Source organism: Nerophis ophidion, linkage group LG01 (genome assembly GCF_033978795.1).
Source record: "Nerophis ophidion isolate RoL-2023_Sa linkage group LG01, RoL_Noph_v1.0, whole genome shotgun sequence".
Lineage (NCBI taxonomy): Eukaryota > Metazoa > Chordata > Actinopteri > Syngnathiformes > Syngnathidae > Nerophis > Nerophis ophidion.
In genome coordinates this window covers 56,902,199-56,920,841 of record NC_084611.1, presented here as the reverse complement: position 1 = coordinate 56,920,841, position 18,643 = coordinate 56,902,199, and the positions used below count along the sequence as shown (strand labels likewise).

Genomic DNA, 18,643 nt, shown 5'->3' with positions numbered 1-18,643 from the left:
TGGACATGGACATGGAAGCAAGACAGGCACGAAAGCTCGAGACAATTTGGCACAGAACAAGGGGAGGCATGGGCTTATATGTCACATGAGGGTAATGGGAAACAGGTGGAAACAACCATGGGTCAGGGATGACGTCAGACTGATGACACAAGAGGAAGGGCAAGTGATCTGAAACAAGAGGAGTTGCTTTTCAAAATAAAAACATGCAATTCACAAGACAGAAAAAACCCCAAGCCAAGACATCCCTCACAGCGGTATGACACAGAATGTGTTTTTGGCCAAAGTAAAACAGAAAACAATCTGAAGTTGTCTTTATTTTTTAGTTTTAATGCCATCATTTTAGTCATCCGGCCCGCGTGTGCACAGATTTTTCTCCGGGTGTATGGCATTAAGGGGAAGATGGTAAATCTCTCTTGTGTTAATGTTAGCATTTGTGTCCATATGTGTGAGTCAATGAAATATTTCTGGAAGCATCAGTGGACATACCTTCAAAGAATCAGGCCTCTCTTTGATGCCAGCGCAACATAGAAAGGCCAATCATACAGCATTAGTTGTCAGACATTACTGTCAGAGGCAAGACACCATCACGATGTATGGTGGGAGACAACACATTTGGCAGAAGCTATTGTGGGGATTGACACTCTCCCAGGAGTACGATTGAAAGAAAAAAAAAAATTGGCCTCCGTGTATACCTGTCTTTCTCTCCAACTGGCTTGAGAATTAGTGAGACCAGTTTGTGAGACGAGTAATATGGGAAGCACACAAAGGCCGAAATGCTTTATGGAAAGGTTGTCTTTCTTTATTGGCCGATACTAAGACTGATACCATGGCTTTGACTTGTGTGTGTGTATGTGTGTGTGTGTGTGTGTGTGTGTGTGTGTGTGTGTGTGTGTGTGTGTGCGTGTGCGTGTGTGCGTGCGTCTGTGCGCGTGTGTGTGTGTGTGTGTGTGTGTGTGTGTGTGTGTGTGCGTGTGTTCTGGCAATTCTTACTTAATGGGGACATCGCTCTGTTTACACAGTCACCTTAAGGGGACTTCTGAAGGTATGGGGACCAATAAAAAAAGGTCCCCTAAAGGGAAAAAGGTTTGTATTTTATTGCTGTGGTTTAAGGTAAGATAAGATATTTTTCTATTGATCCCACAACAGGGAAATTTGGGTTACTTCGTTTACGTCAGGGGTCTCAAACTCAATATACCTGGGGGCCACTAGGTGCAGAGTCTGGTTGAGGCTGGGCCGCAAGAAAATATTTAAAAATATATATATTTTAAATGTCTTTATTTTTATCTTAAACACAAAATAAAATCAAAATATAAACAAACAAAATGATAATTATGTATTGTGAGGCAATGCAAATTAAATAATAATAATACAAAAAAAATGGTTTAAATCGGTCCAGGTTATCGGGGACTGTTATTATTGACGGACAGGTGTCACGTTGTGACTGCAGCCAGGCACGTAAGAAAACCCTCGTCTCCATGGCAACGTTTCTGTCACTTTCACTCATTTGCCGCTTTTCCACGTTGAAAGAGCCCTTTTGGAGCCAAATAACAAAAATCGTTTCAGTCTGGAGCCAACAGGAGGGGGTGGAGTTTACAGTTACAGTAGCACAATTAGCCCCGAATGGGCTAACATCACAACAAACGTGTTACACGTCCGAATCGCACAGCGACTCTGTCGGAGTATCAGCGCTGGGGTTCAGTGCACCAGAGTTTTGTATTGTCGCTTGGTCCTTCGGCGGAGTGCTTAGGAAGCTACCGGATACCTTGTCTCCTGACTTTACAGCGGCGCTGGGGGAGGGAGCGAGAGAGAGCGAACACACACACACACAGTGACAGAGAGAGCGAACAGGCGGGCGAGCGAGGGAGGGAGGAAGCGGAAAAGCAGCAAAACATTTGTGTGCTTGCATCACGCAAGTCACGTCAGTGTTCAGCCCTCAAGAGCCACATACTACACCGTGATTCGTGATTGGTGGATTCCTTCTACTCCGCACACAACACTGTCAAGCGCCATTCATATAAAATTCTCGACCCGCACTAACATTAATCTTTCATGTTAGGTGGTGGCCGCAATATAACGGCCAATTGCGCGGGCCGCGTGTCTGAGGCCCCTGGTTTACGTGTTTCAAATATTGGTAAAAGAGAAAATAAATTTTCTTGAAAAGTAAAACATTTGTTATCCTGGCATTAATTGGACTGTGATTCTGTATAGTATCCATCCTTAGTTAAAACTAATATATGTTTCCAAAACCAAAATCTGGTTTAGTGTTCCTTAGGATGACATTTTCATACAGCATGATAATAAAACATTATTACCTTAAAGTATGATTCACATTCAGAATGTTCCATATAATTTAAATTTGGTCCCCATGATCCATATTTTTTTTTTTTTACCCCAGGGTCCCCAGTAAGTATGATCAGCAAATTAATTAATCAATCCAGAGATTTAAAGACGTGTATGAGCTAACTGAGGAGTAACCATTTTACCAATTTTCTTATGCCTCCACAACCTGTAGAAAGGGTGGTCCTCACAAGTGATGATTTAAAACTATGTCCCCATTCCAAATTATAAACTGGTGTGTGTGTGTGTGTGTGTGTGTGTGTGTGTGTTTTCTGGCAATGCTTACTGTACTTAATGGGGATATCGCTCTTTTTACACAGTCACCTTTAGGGGACCTCTGACGGTACAGGGACAAAAAACAGGTCCCCTTAAGGGAAAACTTTTTAAATGATAGTCAGATCCATTTTGAAGATGTTTAAGTGCAGGATTTGTCTTAAAATTTAAGTGGTAAAACTTCCTATAAGAGGACAGCTGTAGTGCTGTATTCTGAGGATCATGTTATATTTTATTTGAACTTTTTTTCTTTTTTTAATGGTCCTCAGTAGTCACGCACAAATGTGTGTGAATTATGCAAAATTATTTAAATTTGGTCCCCATGAACGATATTAAGTCTTTTTTCCCCAGGGTCCCCAGTAAGTATGATCAGCACATTACTTCATCAATCCAGATATTTAAAGACGTGTATGAGCTAACTGGGCAGTGGCCATTTTAACTTATTTTTTTTATGCCTCCACAACCTGTAAATAGGGTGCTCCCCACAATTGATGATTAAAAACTTGGTCCCCATTCTGTATGATAACCAGTATGTGTGTGTGTGTTTGTGTGTGTGTTCAGAGGCAATGTATGTCACTTGCAAGCTGCAGAACTGCACAGATGCCAACAAGGTCAAACCATTCCCTGGCTACATCGACCCCAATTCTCTGGTGGTTCAAGATGAGTATGTGTTTGTTCAGGTAAGTGATTGTCAAGTGAAAGCATTCCAGCTGTGTCAAACTAAAGATTCTATTTCCAGATTCAAATCAAGACGTGCTTACATAGCATTTCCACACGACAGTGGGGCTGCAATTTAACGACTATTTTGATTGTCGAATGTTATTTGTTATCTTAACGATTAACAAACTATCGGATTGTGAAGCTTACATATATTCAGTGGCTCCAATTTGGCCACGGGATTTTAAATTCTGTGAGATATTTTGAAGTGGGTGCTCACTAGTGATATAAATGACTAAAGTGCTACCCAAAGAGAAACTACAGTTTTTTGTAAATTTACCTATAAAGTACAATCCCTATGTAAGACAAGAACATGTTTTATTTTATGTTTATCAATCAATCAATCAATCAATCAATGTTTATTTATATAGCCCCAAATCACAAATGTCTCAAAGGACTGCACAAATCATTACGACTACAACATCCTCGGAAGAACCCACAAAAGGGCAAGGAAAACTCACACCCAGTGGGCAGGGAGAATTCACATCCAGTGGGATGCCAGTGACAATGCTGACTATGAGAAACCTTGGAGAGGACCTCAGATGTGGGCAACCCCCCCCCCTCTAGGGGACCGAAAGCAATGGATGTCGAGCGGGTCTAACATGATACTGTGAAAGTTCAATCCATAGTGGCTCCAACACAGCCGCGAGAGTTCAGTTCAGAGCGGATCCAACACAGCAGCGAGAGTCCCGTCCACAGGAAACCATCCCAAGCGGAGGCGGATCAGCAGCGTAGAGATGTCCCCAACCGATACACAGGCGAGCGGTCCATCCTGGGTACCTTTACCCACCTGCTTCCAGTCCCACCCAAAGTGGTTTAAATGTAGCTTAGATAATGGGTTTCACTATGTAAAACGATTTGAGTCACTAGAGAGAAGCACTATATAAATAAAATTCGAACGGAAAACGCTCTATAGCCCGCAGACTTTTTTTGGGCTCTAGGAATCACTAATAAGCCGGAGTCTTTTGAACGCAGACTTCTTGCCGGGACATATAGTACAATACAATCGGCAAGATAGGCTGGAGCTAGACCGTGTAGTATTTTATACGTAATTAGTAAAACCTTAAAGTCACTTCTTAAGTGCACAGGAAGCCAGTGCAGGTGTGCCAGTATAGGCGTAATATGATCAAACTTTCTTGTTCTTGTCAAAAGTCTAGCAGCCGCATTTTGTACCAACTGTAATCTTTTAATGCTAGACATGGGGAGACCCGAAAATAATACATTACAGTAGTCGAGACGAGACGTAACAAACGCATGGATAATGATCTCGGCGTCTTTAGTGGACAAAATGGAGTGAATTTTAGCGATATTACGGAGATGAAAGAAGGCCGTTTTAGTAACGCTTTTAATGTGTGACTCAAAGGAGAGAGTTGGGTCGAAGATAATACCCAGATTCTTTACCGAGTCACCTTGTTTTATTATTTGGTTGTCAAATGTTAAAGTTGTATTATTAAATAGAGGTCGGTGTCTAGCAGGACCGATAATCAGCATTTCCGTTTTTTTGGCATTAAGTTGCAAAATGTTAGCGGACATCCATTGTTTAATTTCATTAAGACACGCCTCCAGCTGACTACAGTCCGGCGTGTTGGTCAGCTTTAGGGGCATGTAGAGTTGGGTGTCATCAGCATAACAGTGAAAGCTAATACCGCATTTGCGTATGACGTCACCTAGCAGCAGCATGTAGATGCTGAAGAGTACAGGGCCAAGGACCGAACCCTGGGGAACTCCACACGTTACCTTAACATAGTCCGAGGTCACACTGTTATGGGAGACGCACTGCACCCTGTCAGTAAGATAAGCGTTAAACCATGACAGGGCTGAGTCTGACATACCATCTCGTGTTTTGATACGCTCTAATAAAATATTATGATCGACGGTATCGAAAGCAGCGCTAAGATCGAGGAGAAGCAACATAGATGACGCATCAGAGTCCATCGTTAGCAATAGATCAATAGTCAAAATTTGCGAGGGCTGTCTCAGTCGAGTGATTTGCCCTGCAACCGGATTGAAAGGTTTCACATAGATTGTTAGACGCTAAGTGTTCATTTAGCTGCTCTGCAACAATTTTTTCGAGGATTTTCGAAATAAAGGGAAGGTGAGACCTTCGGTAGTTTACCATGAGGTCAGGATCGAGGTTAGGTCTTTTAAGGAGAGGATGAATAACCGCTTTTTTGAATGCTAGGGGAACAGTGCCCGAGGAAAGTGATAATAATACAAAAAGCTCCTTGATAAGTTTCCTGTGTGTTTCCTGTGTGTGTGTGTGTGTGTTCTGGCAATTCTTACTTAATGGGGACATCGCTCTGTTTACAAAGTCACCTTAAGGGGACTTCTGACGGTATGGGGACCAATAAACATGTTGTTTGTTTTATTCCATTTACACGTTGTAACAATCCTTCTAATGTTATTTCATCAAAACGAGAGAAACTATTTTGGATATTTGCAGTATCCGCCGTATATACAGTCGTATCTGTGTTACTATAACCCAGTTGTAGCTGGGACGCATTGTCTTTAATCTCCTTTCTAATAAGTTCAATTTTCTTATTAAAGAACTTCATAAAGTCATCTGCCGAATGGGTGGAGCTACTGGAAGGAGTCCCTTGTTGGGTTAGCGATGCTACTGTACTAAACAAAAATTTTGGATCGTTTTTATTAATGCGGATGAGATTTGAGTAATAATTAGTTTTAGCTAAGGTAAGCATGCGTTTATAAGTTATTAAACCATCACTCCATGCTTGATGGTGCACCTCAAGTTTAGTCGTGTGCCATTTGCGTTCCAGCTGTCTACATAATAATTTCTGAGCTCTAGTTTCTTCAGTAAACCATGGCGTACGCCTTTTTGGAGCCTTTTTTAACTTCAGCGGTGCTATACTATCAATGGTTTCGCGCAGGGCGTTGTTAAAGTTGTTAGTGAGGTTATCAATAGAGCCCACATACTTTGGGAACGGTGCCATTACCGAGGGCAGTAGGTCAGCAAGAGTCGTCGTTGTGGCAGCATTAATGTTGCGGCTGCTATAGCAGTTATTATTATTATTAGCTTGCCGAACATGAGTCTGAACTTCGAATTTTATAAGGTAATGATCGGACATTACTTTAGTATATGGGAGTATCATAACTTTGGAAACGGTGATACCTCTGACGAGCACTAGGTCTATCGTATTACCGCTGCAATGCGTCGGTTCATTTATTATTTGTGTAAGACCACAGCTATCAATTATAGTCTGGAGCGCCACGCACGGTGGGTCCAATGGGGTATGCATATGGATATTAAAGTCCCACATTATAATTATATTATCGGCGTGCGTCACTAGATCAGCGACAAACTCTGAGAATTCACTAATAAAGTCCGAATAGGGCCCTGGGGGGCGGTAGATAATGGCCAGGCACAGAGGCAGAGGTGTGGCAGACTTCATAGAAAGCACCTCAAACGATTTATATTTATTATTTAAGTTAGGACTAAAGTTAAAGTTTTCGTTGTATATTAGTGCGACACCCCCTCCCCTTTTGAGGTGACGGGCAATATGCGCTTTCGTATAGTTAGGAGGGGATGCCTCATTTATCGCAAAAAAGTCGTCTGGTTTAAACCAGGTTTCGCTAAGACCGATGACGTTAAGGTTGTTGTCTCTAATGACCTCATTAACTAATAACGTTTTGGGAGACAAAGATCTGATGTTTAGAAAGCCCATATTATAGGTAGTGGGCTGTTTTAAGGAGTTGTTGATAAAATTATCCGTAGTAGCAATATTAATAATGTTGCGTTTATTATGCGCAGTGTACTTAAAATAATTATGACCATATCTAGGAATTGATATGACGGGAATTTTCAGATTGTCTACTTGGCGCTGCGATAAACTGAACGCATCATAATTTGCCACCTCAGTAGAACGCATGTCTAACTCTGACGTAGTCATAGACATAGCAGAAAAACCATTTTGTGAGTTGTGTATTATTCTACGAAAATTGCTATGTGTACAGGGATCATCCAGCCTGGTGCTGGCTAGTTATAACTTAACTGACTCCATACCCAGGCTAGCAGGCTCTGTAATTGCCTGTGACCAGGCTTGCTCTAGTGCAGTTAGTCAAATGTGGCTCAATACGAAATCTATGTTCTGAGACAAGAGGATAGCGCCTTCCTGGTTAGGGTGAAGGCCGTCTCTCCTCAGCAAGCCAGGTTTGCCCCAGAAAGAGGGCCAATTATCAATAAACGTAAATCCCTGTTGTCTACAGAAGCTATCCAGCCACTTGTTAAGAGAGACTAATCTGCTATATCTCTCATCATTGCCTCTCCCAGGCAGGGGGGCAGAGACAATTACTCGATGCCTGGACATCTTTCTGGCGAGATTACAAGCCCTGGCTATGTTTCTCTTTGTCATCTCTGATTGTCTCATCCTAACGTCATTGGAGCCAACGTGTATTACTATATTCGCATAACTAGTGGTGCGGTTAGCCTGTCGTACGTGTTTACTAGACCTGTTGCGAATTAGCTCCCTAAGATTAGCTTCAATGTCAGGTGCTCTGCCCCCGGGAATACACTTAATTGTGGCTGGTTTGCTAAGCTTTATGTTTCGGGTGATGGAGTCCCCTATGACTAAAGTGTGGTGCCCGGTAGACTGGGGTGTAGGACTAGCTAAAGGGCTAAATCTATTATGCGTCTCAACCGGTACACCGTAGCTTGTAGGCCGCTTAGGGCTGCTACAAGCTGGGCTAGTTAGCTCGCTATAGCTAACGCTAGCAGATGTGTCCGCAACATCTAAAGTTACGAAATTACACTGCTCTAACTGGCGGACACGGCTCTCTAGCAAAGCCAACCTATCCATGAGTAAAGTGCACGAAGCGCAGGAAGCCATACTCACTGAAACTTTCCGTCGCCGAGTGGGGTGCCAGCTGTCTTCGGGAAGTGGTGGTCACGGGGGCGGGAGAGTAGCTTCCTTCAGACCGGCCCTGCCTTTCTCCGCTAGCCTCGTTAGCTTAGCAGCTAGCTAGCTGAGGGCGGAGTGGTGAGACAGAGATCGGGTGATTTGCAATTTAAATTGAACTATTAAATATGTCCGAGAAGTTGTAAATAAAGCTGCAAAACAGTTAAAATCACACGGATAGAACGATACTTAGCTTTTTTGCAACAAGAGCAGTCAGCGAGCAGTCATTCACGTTGACCCGGAACCGGATTTAGTCCGTTTCAAGGAGGCGATGTTGCCAGTTGTTTATCTTTTTTATGCATTCTTTCTCGTTAATAAATACAAATTTAAGTCAGCTAACAATGGAGTTGCTCTTCCACCTATAAATCACAATCAGAATCAGAAATAGTTTAATAATCCCGGAGGGGAAATTACAATTTTCAGCACAATCACATTCAAGAGCAGACAAACATGACAGGGAGACAGAACAGGATCGCTGATGGGTCTGCCAATTTCCACCGCCCCTTACAAAAAGGTGAGAAACAGGTAAACGCTGGGGGTGGGAGTGGGGAAGGGGAGGGGAGGGGAAAAAAAATCAATCCAAGCCTGGGCCCCTGGAGAGGGAGTCCAGACTGAGGCCAAGGTGAAAAAAAAAAACTCATAGCCATAGCACACTTAAGCACATGTGTAAGAGAGAAACATCAAAGAACACAAAGGACAGTAAACACATTAAGAGAGCAGAGCTGATGCAACCAGCCATTTCTACATAGAGTTCCAAACGTAAAACAACAACAACAAAAAAACGTATAGACTGTGGTGGGCTCTGCGGTGTCACACCGGGAGACTACAACAGCTCTGACGAAGATTGACGAGTAAATAGGTAAAAAAAATGTTCTTACACAAAAGAAAACAATGTCTGAACACGATAGCATTGCACACGAGCAATATTGATGTTCTTGGTTCTAGAAACCTTCACACAGGTATAGAAACTGGCGACTTTTGGCTACAATTATCATTAAGGCAATTTTCGACATAGCTACGTAACACGCTAACTATTTTGGCAAGGAGAATCGGGAACCATATCAGCCTCTGCAATTTATAATTCAGCGTTACAAAAGTACTGCCATGAAAAGTAAGCAAATTGAGCTACATCAATCAATCAATGTTTTTTTATACAGCCGTAAATCACAAGTGTCTCATAGGGCTGCACAAGCCACATCGACATCTTCGGTTCAGATCCCTTATAAGGGCAAGGAAAAACTCATAACCCAGTCGGATGTCAGTGTGAATGACTATGAAAAAACCTTGGCGCAGGGGAGACCGAATGCAATGGACGCCGGGTAGGTGTAGCATAATATTGTGAAAGTCCAGTCCATAGTGGTTCTAACATAATAGTGAGAGTCCAGTCCATAGTGGATCTAACATAATACAGAGAGTCCAGTACATAGTTGGGTCAGCAGGAAACCATTCCGAGAGGAGACGGGTCAGCAGCGAAGAGATGTCCCCAACCGATGCGCAGGCAAGCGGTCCACCCCGGGTCCCGACTCTGGATAGCCAGCACTTCATCCATAGCCACCGGACCTCCACAAGGTAGAGGGGGGCAGAGTAGAAAAGAAAAGCAGTGGCAGATCAACTGGTCTAAAAAGGGGGTTTATTTAAAGGCTAGGGTATACAAATGAGTTTTAATGCTTCAACTGAGGTAGCATCTCTAACTCACACATGCGTGTTTTGACATGTTTAGAGTACAACGTTCCCATGATTTCAATGGTTTTTCTTGCTGTGTTATTGCTCCTGGCAGCTGCCCCTTTTTCTCTTCCGGTCACCGGTCGCACTTTCCGTTTTTCCGGGGAAAAAAACACCAGCAATGACATTGCAACAGTTTTATCTGTTTGTTGTTGCATCCTTACAGTACAGCAGGTGACGGTGTGGAAATGCCAGGAGGCAAAATAAGTTTGTACAGACTGCAAGATATTTCTAAGGTCGTATTTTAACGTATCTGTGTTGTTTTTGTTTATGTGATGGTCACCTGTAGGTCTCCACTGCCGGGAAGCCAGTCTACTATGTGTCTGCAAAAAGAGATGTCTTTACTCCAATGAAACTACCAAAGTACACTTTGCCCAAGGTAAACCAATTCATTGTATTACTCAAAAGTGAGTTACGATCTCTCAATGCATAGAAATGATGACTTACTCCTCAGATAGAGCTACACTATATGCAATCAATGTTTACTTATATAGCCCTAAATCACGAGTGTCTCAAAGGGCTGCACAAGCCAAAACGACATATTTCCAAAAGTATTTGACTCACATATGAACTTCAAGTGCCATCCCATTCCTAACCATTAGGGTTTAATATTATGTCAGTTTACCATTTACAGCTATTACAGCTTCAACTCCTCTAGGAAGGCTGTCCACAAGGTCGCGGAGGGTGTTTATAGGAATTTTCCACCATTTTACCAAAAGTGCGTTGGTGAGGTCACACACTGATGTTGGTCGAGAAGGCCTTGGTCTCAGTCTGCGTTTTAATTCATCCCAAAGGTGTTCTATCGGGTTCAGGTCAGGACTCTGTGCAGGCTAGTCAAGTTCATCCACACCATCCCCGCTTCCGCCATCCTAGTCACTGCCATTATATCCTTGGGCAAGACACTTTACCCACCTGCTCCCAGTGCCACCCACACTGGTTTAAATGTAACTTAGATATTGGGTTTTCACTATGTAACGCGCTTTGAGTCACTAGAGAAAAGGGCCATTTAAATATAATTCACTTCACTTCACTGGTGCACAGTCATGTTGGAAGAGGAAGGGGCCCGCTCCAAACTGTCCCCACAAGGTTGGGAGCATGGAAATGTCCAACATGTTTTGGTATCCAGGAGCATTCAGAGGTCCTTTCACTGGAGCTAAGGTGGCTGAACCCAACTCCTGAAAAACAATCCCACACCATATTTCCTCCTCCACCAAATTTCACACTCCTACTACTTTGTGGCTGAGTTGCTGTTGTTCCCGAACACTTCCATTTTTTATTTTTTTTCATAGTAAAACCGGCAGTTGAATTTGGAATATTTAGGAGCAAGGCATTTTCACGACTGGGTTTGTTGCACAGGTGGCATCCTATGACAAATCCACTCTGGAAATCACTGAGCTCCTGAGAGCGGCCCATTTTTTCACAAATTTTTGTATAACCAATCTCCATGCATAAGTGCTTGATTTGGGTGGCCAAATACATTTGGCAATATAGTGTATGTCATTGTTTATAATGTATGGTATTAGGCTATTTAAGTAGGCAGACCTGTGAGTTCTTTAAATTCAAAGGTTCTTAAAATTAACTTGACAAATGGACATTTATACATACATCTTTGGACCGGCACTTCATTTCAAGTTCTGTGTGCATTTCTGCAAAGTAATGCTGACATTGTAATGACCTGATCATGTTTAGTGTACTTACAGACTTGCTTGTCACATTTGCATGGACAATTAAATGTGCTTATTTTACACAGCAAGGTATTAAATATTACCTCAGCTGCATAGTCTCTGTCTTGTCACAGTGATGATGGAGGCGATGCATCATCAATGAATACAGTCTTCTATATTATTTTGTGGCGATGGGATCCTCTGCACTTTTTGGATTCACCATCGTAATATTTTCCTCAGGATCGAGCGATTAAATATGTTTTTACCAGTGACGTGCGATGAGGTTTATAGCTGGTAAGGCACTGACGTAATCAGAATCAGATTTACAAATATAAAGTATGCGCTCTGCGGAGATAATTTGCCATTTGATTGGCAGCGGTTTGCGGGTTATGTTTCATTCTTTACACATACAAACGTGCATTTCATAAAAAACGAAACAAAAATAATGTTATCGCCGTCTTACCTTATAAATGAAGTCCATGCGCCGGTCCTTCTTGATAAAAATAGCTGTCACTTTCTGGTAAAAGTCCTCCTTCACTTCCTTCAGTTTTAAAAGTCTTATAAGAGTTCAACACAGTTGCCGCGATTAGCAGAGCTCCTACTCTCATCATTTCTACGAAATGCAAGCTGCTGTTTTGGCGAGGAAGCCAATCTCTTTAAATTCTCACGGTTCTCTTTTACCTTAGCATTGTGGACACTGATGTTGCGTCGCCGCTGTTCATCCAAAGCCAAGTCTGTCCTCGTCATCCCAAGCGTTTCTAGCGCAATCTAGCTTTGAATACGAGCGGCCGACCGCTCATGTTTGGTGAGGCTTCTTTGCAAATTCTTTAGGTCACAAAATCCCATTTGAGTCCACACAGTTCCACAGGTTGAAAAAAGAAGGCAAGGGAAGCAGAAAAGGCGGTTTCTTGAGAGAACATCCACAAAGCCAGTCTTTTCACATATATCACTCTATTTGGAAAGAGCACGTAACTAGTATTCGGAATAAATAGTTCAAATATATTTTTGTATCAATGGTTTCTGTACAAATTCCTTTTTATGAAATATATATATATATATATATATATATATGTATGTGTGATTTGTAGTTAGTTCCGAACGTTGGCCCCCACATTGACACCTTTGGTCTAGATCAGGGGTCTCAGACACGCAGCCCCTACCTTAATATGTGTCATGGCGTGGACTTTGGTGATGTTTGTTTTCCCGTGGTGCAAATCGACTGGACGGGACATGGCGTGAAGGTGCTGACATGTTTTAATTAATCACTCAAAAAGTACCAAACAAGGCGGGGAACAAACTTAACGCAGGAACAAATGAAAGGCGCTCTCAGCTGAGGGACAAAACTTGGCTATGAAAACAAAAACTATTACTATAACGTAAACCATGGGTATCAAACTGTGGCCCGCGGGCCAAATTTGGCCCGCCATGTAATTTCATTTGGCCCTTGAGGCAATTATAAATTAACATTAGAGCTGGCCTGCTGGTATTATACAGTGGCGGTGCCGCTGTATCACCACATTCAACGCTAATTCTCATACTTGCCAACCCTCCCGATTTTTCCAGGAGAATCCCGAATTTAAGTGCCCCCCCGAAAATCTCCCGGGGCAACCATTCTCCCGAATTTCCACCCGGACAACAAAATTGGGGGCGTGCCTTAAAGGTACTGCTTTTAGCATCCTGTACAACCTGTCGTCACGTCCGCTTTTCCTCCATACAAATAGAGTGCCGGCCCAGTCACGTAATATATGCGGCTTCTACACACACACACAAAAGTGAATGCAAGGCATACTTGGTCAACAGCAATACAGGTCACACTGAGGGTGGCCTTATAAACAACTTTAACACTGTTACACCACACTGTGAACCCACACCAAACAAGACTGACAAACACATTTCGGGAGAACATCCGCACCGTAACACAACATAAAAACAACAGAACAAATACCCAGGAACCCTTGCAGCACTAACTCTTCCGGGACGCTACAATATACACCCCCGCTACCAACAAAACTCAATTTTGCATGTCACTATGAAGTTTTATAAACCTTGCTTGTTCAATATTCAATGCAAAACTTTTTTGGGTCCCTATTAAAAGGTTAAGTTGTATAACTTTGGCCCGTGGCTTTGTTCAGTTTAGAATTTTGTCCCACTGTGTATTTGAGTTTGACACCCCTGACGTAAACTATGGACATAAAACAAAACATGCAAACTATGGCATGAATAAAGAAAACTTACGTGGAACGAGAAAAAGGCATGGATCATCAGCATGGGTAACAATGATGTGTATAGGGTGATGTCGCCAGGCTGACTGCCTGGCAACTGCAGGCTTAAATAGTGCTGTGGTGATTAACAGGTGCATGAGTCCAAGTGAATCAAGTGCGTGACATGACAGGTGAAAACTAATAAGTTGTCATGGTGACAAAAACAAACAAGCGTGCACGATGAGTCCAAAACCAAACAGACAATATGAAAGTTTAATGTAAGTGCGGCCCGCAAATTTTATATGAATGGCGCTTGACAGCGTTGTGTGCAGAGCTGAACGAATCTACCAATCATGTTTTGGTATGTTGCTCTCGAGGGCCGAACATTGACGTCACTTGCGTGATGCAAGCAGAGAAATGTTTTTCCGCTTTTCCACTAGACCTGCACACGCTCTTCCTCCCTCCCTCCCTCGCTCGCGCGCCTGCTCCCTCTCTCTCTGTCACGGTGTTTGTCTCTCTCTCTCTCTCGCTCCCTCCCCCGGCGCCGGGGAGACAAGCGGTCCGGCAGATTCCGAAGCACTCCGTCGAAGGACCGAGCGACAATACAAAACGGTGGTGCACTGGACCCCGGTGCTGATACTTCGACATAGAGTCGCTCGGCGAATCGGACGTGTAACACGTTAGTCGTGATGTTAGCCCGTTCGGGGCTAATTGTGCTACCGTCATTGTAAATTCCACGGCGAGCCCCCTCCCGTTGGCTCCAGACCGAGACAATTGTTGTTATTTGGGTCCAAAATGGCTTTTTCAACGTTCTGGGTTGCCTACCCTCTGCGTTAGTGGAAAAGCAGCAAATGAGTGAAAGCAACAGAAACGTTGCCATGGAGACGAGGGTTTTCTTACGTGCCTGGCTGCATTCACACCACGACACCTGTCCGTCAGTAATAACAGTCCCCAATAACCTGGAACAATTCAAACCGTTATGTTTTTTTTTATAATTGTTTAATTTGCATTGCCTCACATTACTTAATTCTCATTATTTTCCATTTAGAATTGGATTTTATTTTGTGTTCAAAATAAAAATAAAGACATTTAAAAATATTTTCTTTAAGAAATATTTTCTTTAAGAAATATTTTCTTTAAGAAATATTTTCTTGCGGCCCAGCCTCACCCAGCATCTGCATACAGTGGTCCCCAGGTAAATTGGGTTTGAGACCCCTGGTCCAAATAGACTGCACCTACGATATTTGTAGCCTTTGTCCATAAAGTAAATGGATTGTACTTGTATAGCGCTTTTCTAGCTTTTTTTTAAAAAAGAACTCAAAGCGCTTCGACACTATTTCCACACCCACCCATTCACACACTGATGGCGGGAGATGCCATGCAAGGCGCTAACCAGGACCCATCAGGAGCAAGAGTGAAGTGTCTTGCTCAAGGACACAACCAACGTGTCTAGGATGGTAGAAGGTGGGGATTGAACCAGCAACCCTCAGATTGCTGGCACAGCCACTCTTACCAACTTCGCCACGCCATCCCCAGTTGCATAAAGCTGCTTATCTTTCCCAGAAGATGATGATTTACTGTTTCTGTGGTTTGTTTCGGTCTGAATACAAATTGTTGACATAATAGCTGACACTCAAATCTGATTTGTGGTGTGATAAAGGCTTTTTTTAACATTAGGAAAAGTACTTTTTTCTCAGTGAAGAACACAAAGAGTGCGTTTGAGCAGTGTGATTTTGTATTTATCAGAGTGCAATCACTATTTCGTAAACGTCTTTGGCATTTGAAGTACAAAGCATATCCAAAATAAAAATTTATCGACAAAAAAACATGCAAGTGACTTGCTGTGACGAAGCCACATGACAACTACAGTAGATATGTTTGTATCAAACATTTCAAGATAGATGTAAAGTTTCACACATACCAGTAGACACAAGTAGACAAAAAAAAGCAATGTTGTCAGTGTTTACCAGTATGCTTCATCAAAAGGTCTCACTATTTTAAAACTATTTTAATTTCAATCATCAACTTTAAGGCTTTTAGAAACACTAAACAAAATCAAGAAAATAAATTGTGGTCGTCAGCAACAGTTTAATCAAGCAGAGTAAAAAACAGTCATGTGCGGTTAGGGGAGGCAGGGCAGGCAGTGCCTTACCTGTGATCATACAAAGAAATAGAATATATAATGATAAAATAATTGTAATTGTTAGTTTTTAATTTTCATTTAGCTTCACCAATTTGGATTAGTTTTTCTTCAAATTCGCAGAATTTTCGCAATCCCTCGTAAACTTCTCTGTCTGTCGTGCGTTCAAAACGGCACAGAAAAAAGTCTGAGGTGAGGCAAACGGTTCTCGTGCCTCCTCATAGGGGCGGGGCGCTCATGATCCCAGACATACGGTGGCCTCAGCGGGTAAGTGCCGCAGCGACTTATTTTTCCCGTCTTGTGCACCCCGACTTCCAACATGGATGACTACATTACCGCACTTAAACAGTTTTCTAAAGTGGACTTCCAAGCAAAGCAGGAGATAATTACTAAAGGAATTACTAAATGCCAGAGCTGAATGGTTTGTTTCAGTCAGCAGGACCAAACCATGATAAATAATTCAGAGCAGAACCTAACACACTAAAAATAAAAGACTATTGAAAAATTTCCACCAACATTTTTCAAATTAAAATGTATTAAAAACAGTATTACTATTAAATAAATAAATAAAAAAAAATTATTACATACAGTATAAATTGAAAATAGTTCAGAACTTTTAGCAGCATATTCATTCTGATCTGATGCACATTAGATTAAGCCAGATCTTAGCTGTCGGTTTTTCAATGTTTGGAGTCAGGTTCTGACCCAAAGTCTTAAAATAGCATGAAAACGTGTGTCTGTGAGACAGCCACTTAGAAATGTTTTGTTCATTTGCATTGCACAGAAAAGTTTCCCACACAGGTATGTTGTTCCAAAAAAGCTGAACTTTTTAGAAGCATGTAGCTGTGGTTGGGGTATCTTCCAGAGGATCGATAGGATTTGCAGTGAAGAGTAGCTCCAAATGAATGTCAACATCTGGTTGCTGAAAAAAAATCCAATTTAGTTATCTGTGCTTCAAAGTTAATAAATTGCAGTGTGAACTTATTTTTAACCAAAATGTGTGTTTGAAAGCAAAGTGGGAGAGACCTCTATATGGCTAAGGGGGTATGGCACTTGTCACCATTGAAGCGACAGTCCACACTGGCTGGGTGGGCAAGAAACCACTTTTCGTATGTCGTACTGTATTTGTCCTGGGTACATATGACTGCATCCAGGCAGAGTGTGGGGTAAGTCAGCACAAAATAAGATGTACTACAAAATGATTAGTGTGTCGCTCTGTGCCATTAAACCAAGGGGACCTTTGGGTTTGGCATTTGTCAAACCTCTGCTGCCTTGCGGCCATACCCGTACATGAAAAGGGCTGGGGGGGTAAACCCCAGCATCAAAAACCGGAGCTTGAGGCTGTCTGACCTGGTCTTCAAAGTCAATTAGGCAAGCAAGCAAGCCGGTCCCTTAGATTCATCAGCTGCGTAGAGCGGCAAATGTGCTGAATGAGCCACAGCTGGGCCCTGCGATGAGGTGGCGACTTGTCCAGGGTTTACCCCGCCTTACGCCCGATTGTAGCTGAGATAAGCACCAGGGCCCCCCGCGACCCCAAATGAATGGATGGAGCAACAGCTGATCCTCTGGATCTTTCTGTGTGGAGTTTGCATGTTCTCCCCGTGACTGCGTGGGTTCCCTCCGGGTACTCCGGCTTCCTCCCACTTCCAAAGACATGCACCTGGGGATAGGTTGATTGGCAACACTAAATTGGCCCTAGTGTGTTAATGTGAGTGTGAATGTTGTCTGTCTATCTGTGTTGGCTTTGCGATGAGGTGACGACTTATCCAGGGTGTACCCCGCCTACCACCCGAATGCAGCTGAGATGGACTCCAGCACCCCTGTGACCCCGAACGGGACAAGCGGTAGAAAATAGATGGATGAATGATCCTCCGTACTAACCAGGGACCACTTCTGATGGTGGGAGAGAAATGTGTATCTCATTGGACAGGCACCATTCGCTGTAAACTGGGCAAACAGTTTTCGCATCACCAGGGCCTGCCTGCTAAACCCGGTGTGTGAAGCTTATTGAATATTTTCGACAACCAGGCCAAATGTTTTTCACCAGTCACAGTAAAAAAACTTTTAATTTGCAAGCGAGAATGTCAGCACTAGGACTTTCTGTTGACCTGCAGTATGTCCAATGTAAACAAAACTGCAGTCATCGATAAGGAACATTACCTGAGACTCGGTTGGCTGATAGAAGCAAGCGCAGAAAAGCCAACTACACATGGGGACCGCGTGGAACAGTTGGGACAGCGGTCATGCCAGCAACCTGAGGGTTCCTGGTTCGATCCCCAGCTTCTGCCAACCTAGTCACGTCCGTTGTGTCCTTGAGCGAGACACTTCAACCTTGCTCCTGATGGTTCGTGGTTAGGGCCTTGCATGGCAGCTCCCGCCATCAGTGTGTGAATGTGTGTGTGAATGGGTGAATGTGTCAAAGCGCTTTGAGTACCTTGAAGGTAGAAATTGCTATACAAGTATAACCCATTTACATTTACATGTATGTACAATGCATCCGGAAAGTATTCACATCAATTAACTTTTTTTTCACATTTTCCTTTCTGTTTTCATAATTCTACACAATGTGATTATTTTTACACCTATCTTAGGGCAGTTTTGCCCATTCCTCTTTGCAGCACCTTTTAAGCGCCATTAATTTGGATTGGATGCGTCAACAGCCATTTCTTGATCTCT

General features: G+C 42.8%; 1 protein-coding gene across 5 annotated transcripts in view; it reads left to right on the top strand.

Moving 5' to 3' along the window:
• The window catches only part of LOC133557422 (VPS10 domain-containing receptor SorCS1), a 415,482-nt gene that overhangs the window by 270,006 nt on the left and 126,833 nt on the right, over positions 1-18,643 (top strand). For all 5 annotated transcript variants that reach the window (XR_009807768.1, XR_009807769.1, XM_061907883.1 and 2 more), the window contains exons 7-8: positions 3,172-3,290; positions 10,252-10,341. Coding sequence is in view for 3 of the 5 variants with exons in the window: in XM_061907883.1 (XP_061763867.1) it covers positions 3,172-3,290; positions 10,252-10,341 (209 nt within the window). In the remaining 2 variants the exon portion in view is untranslated. The remainder of the gene's footprint in view (positions 1-3,171; positions 3,291-10,251; positions 10,342-18,643) is intronic.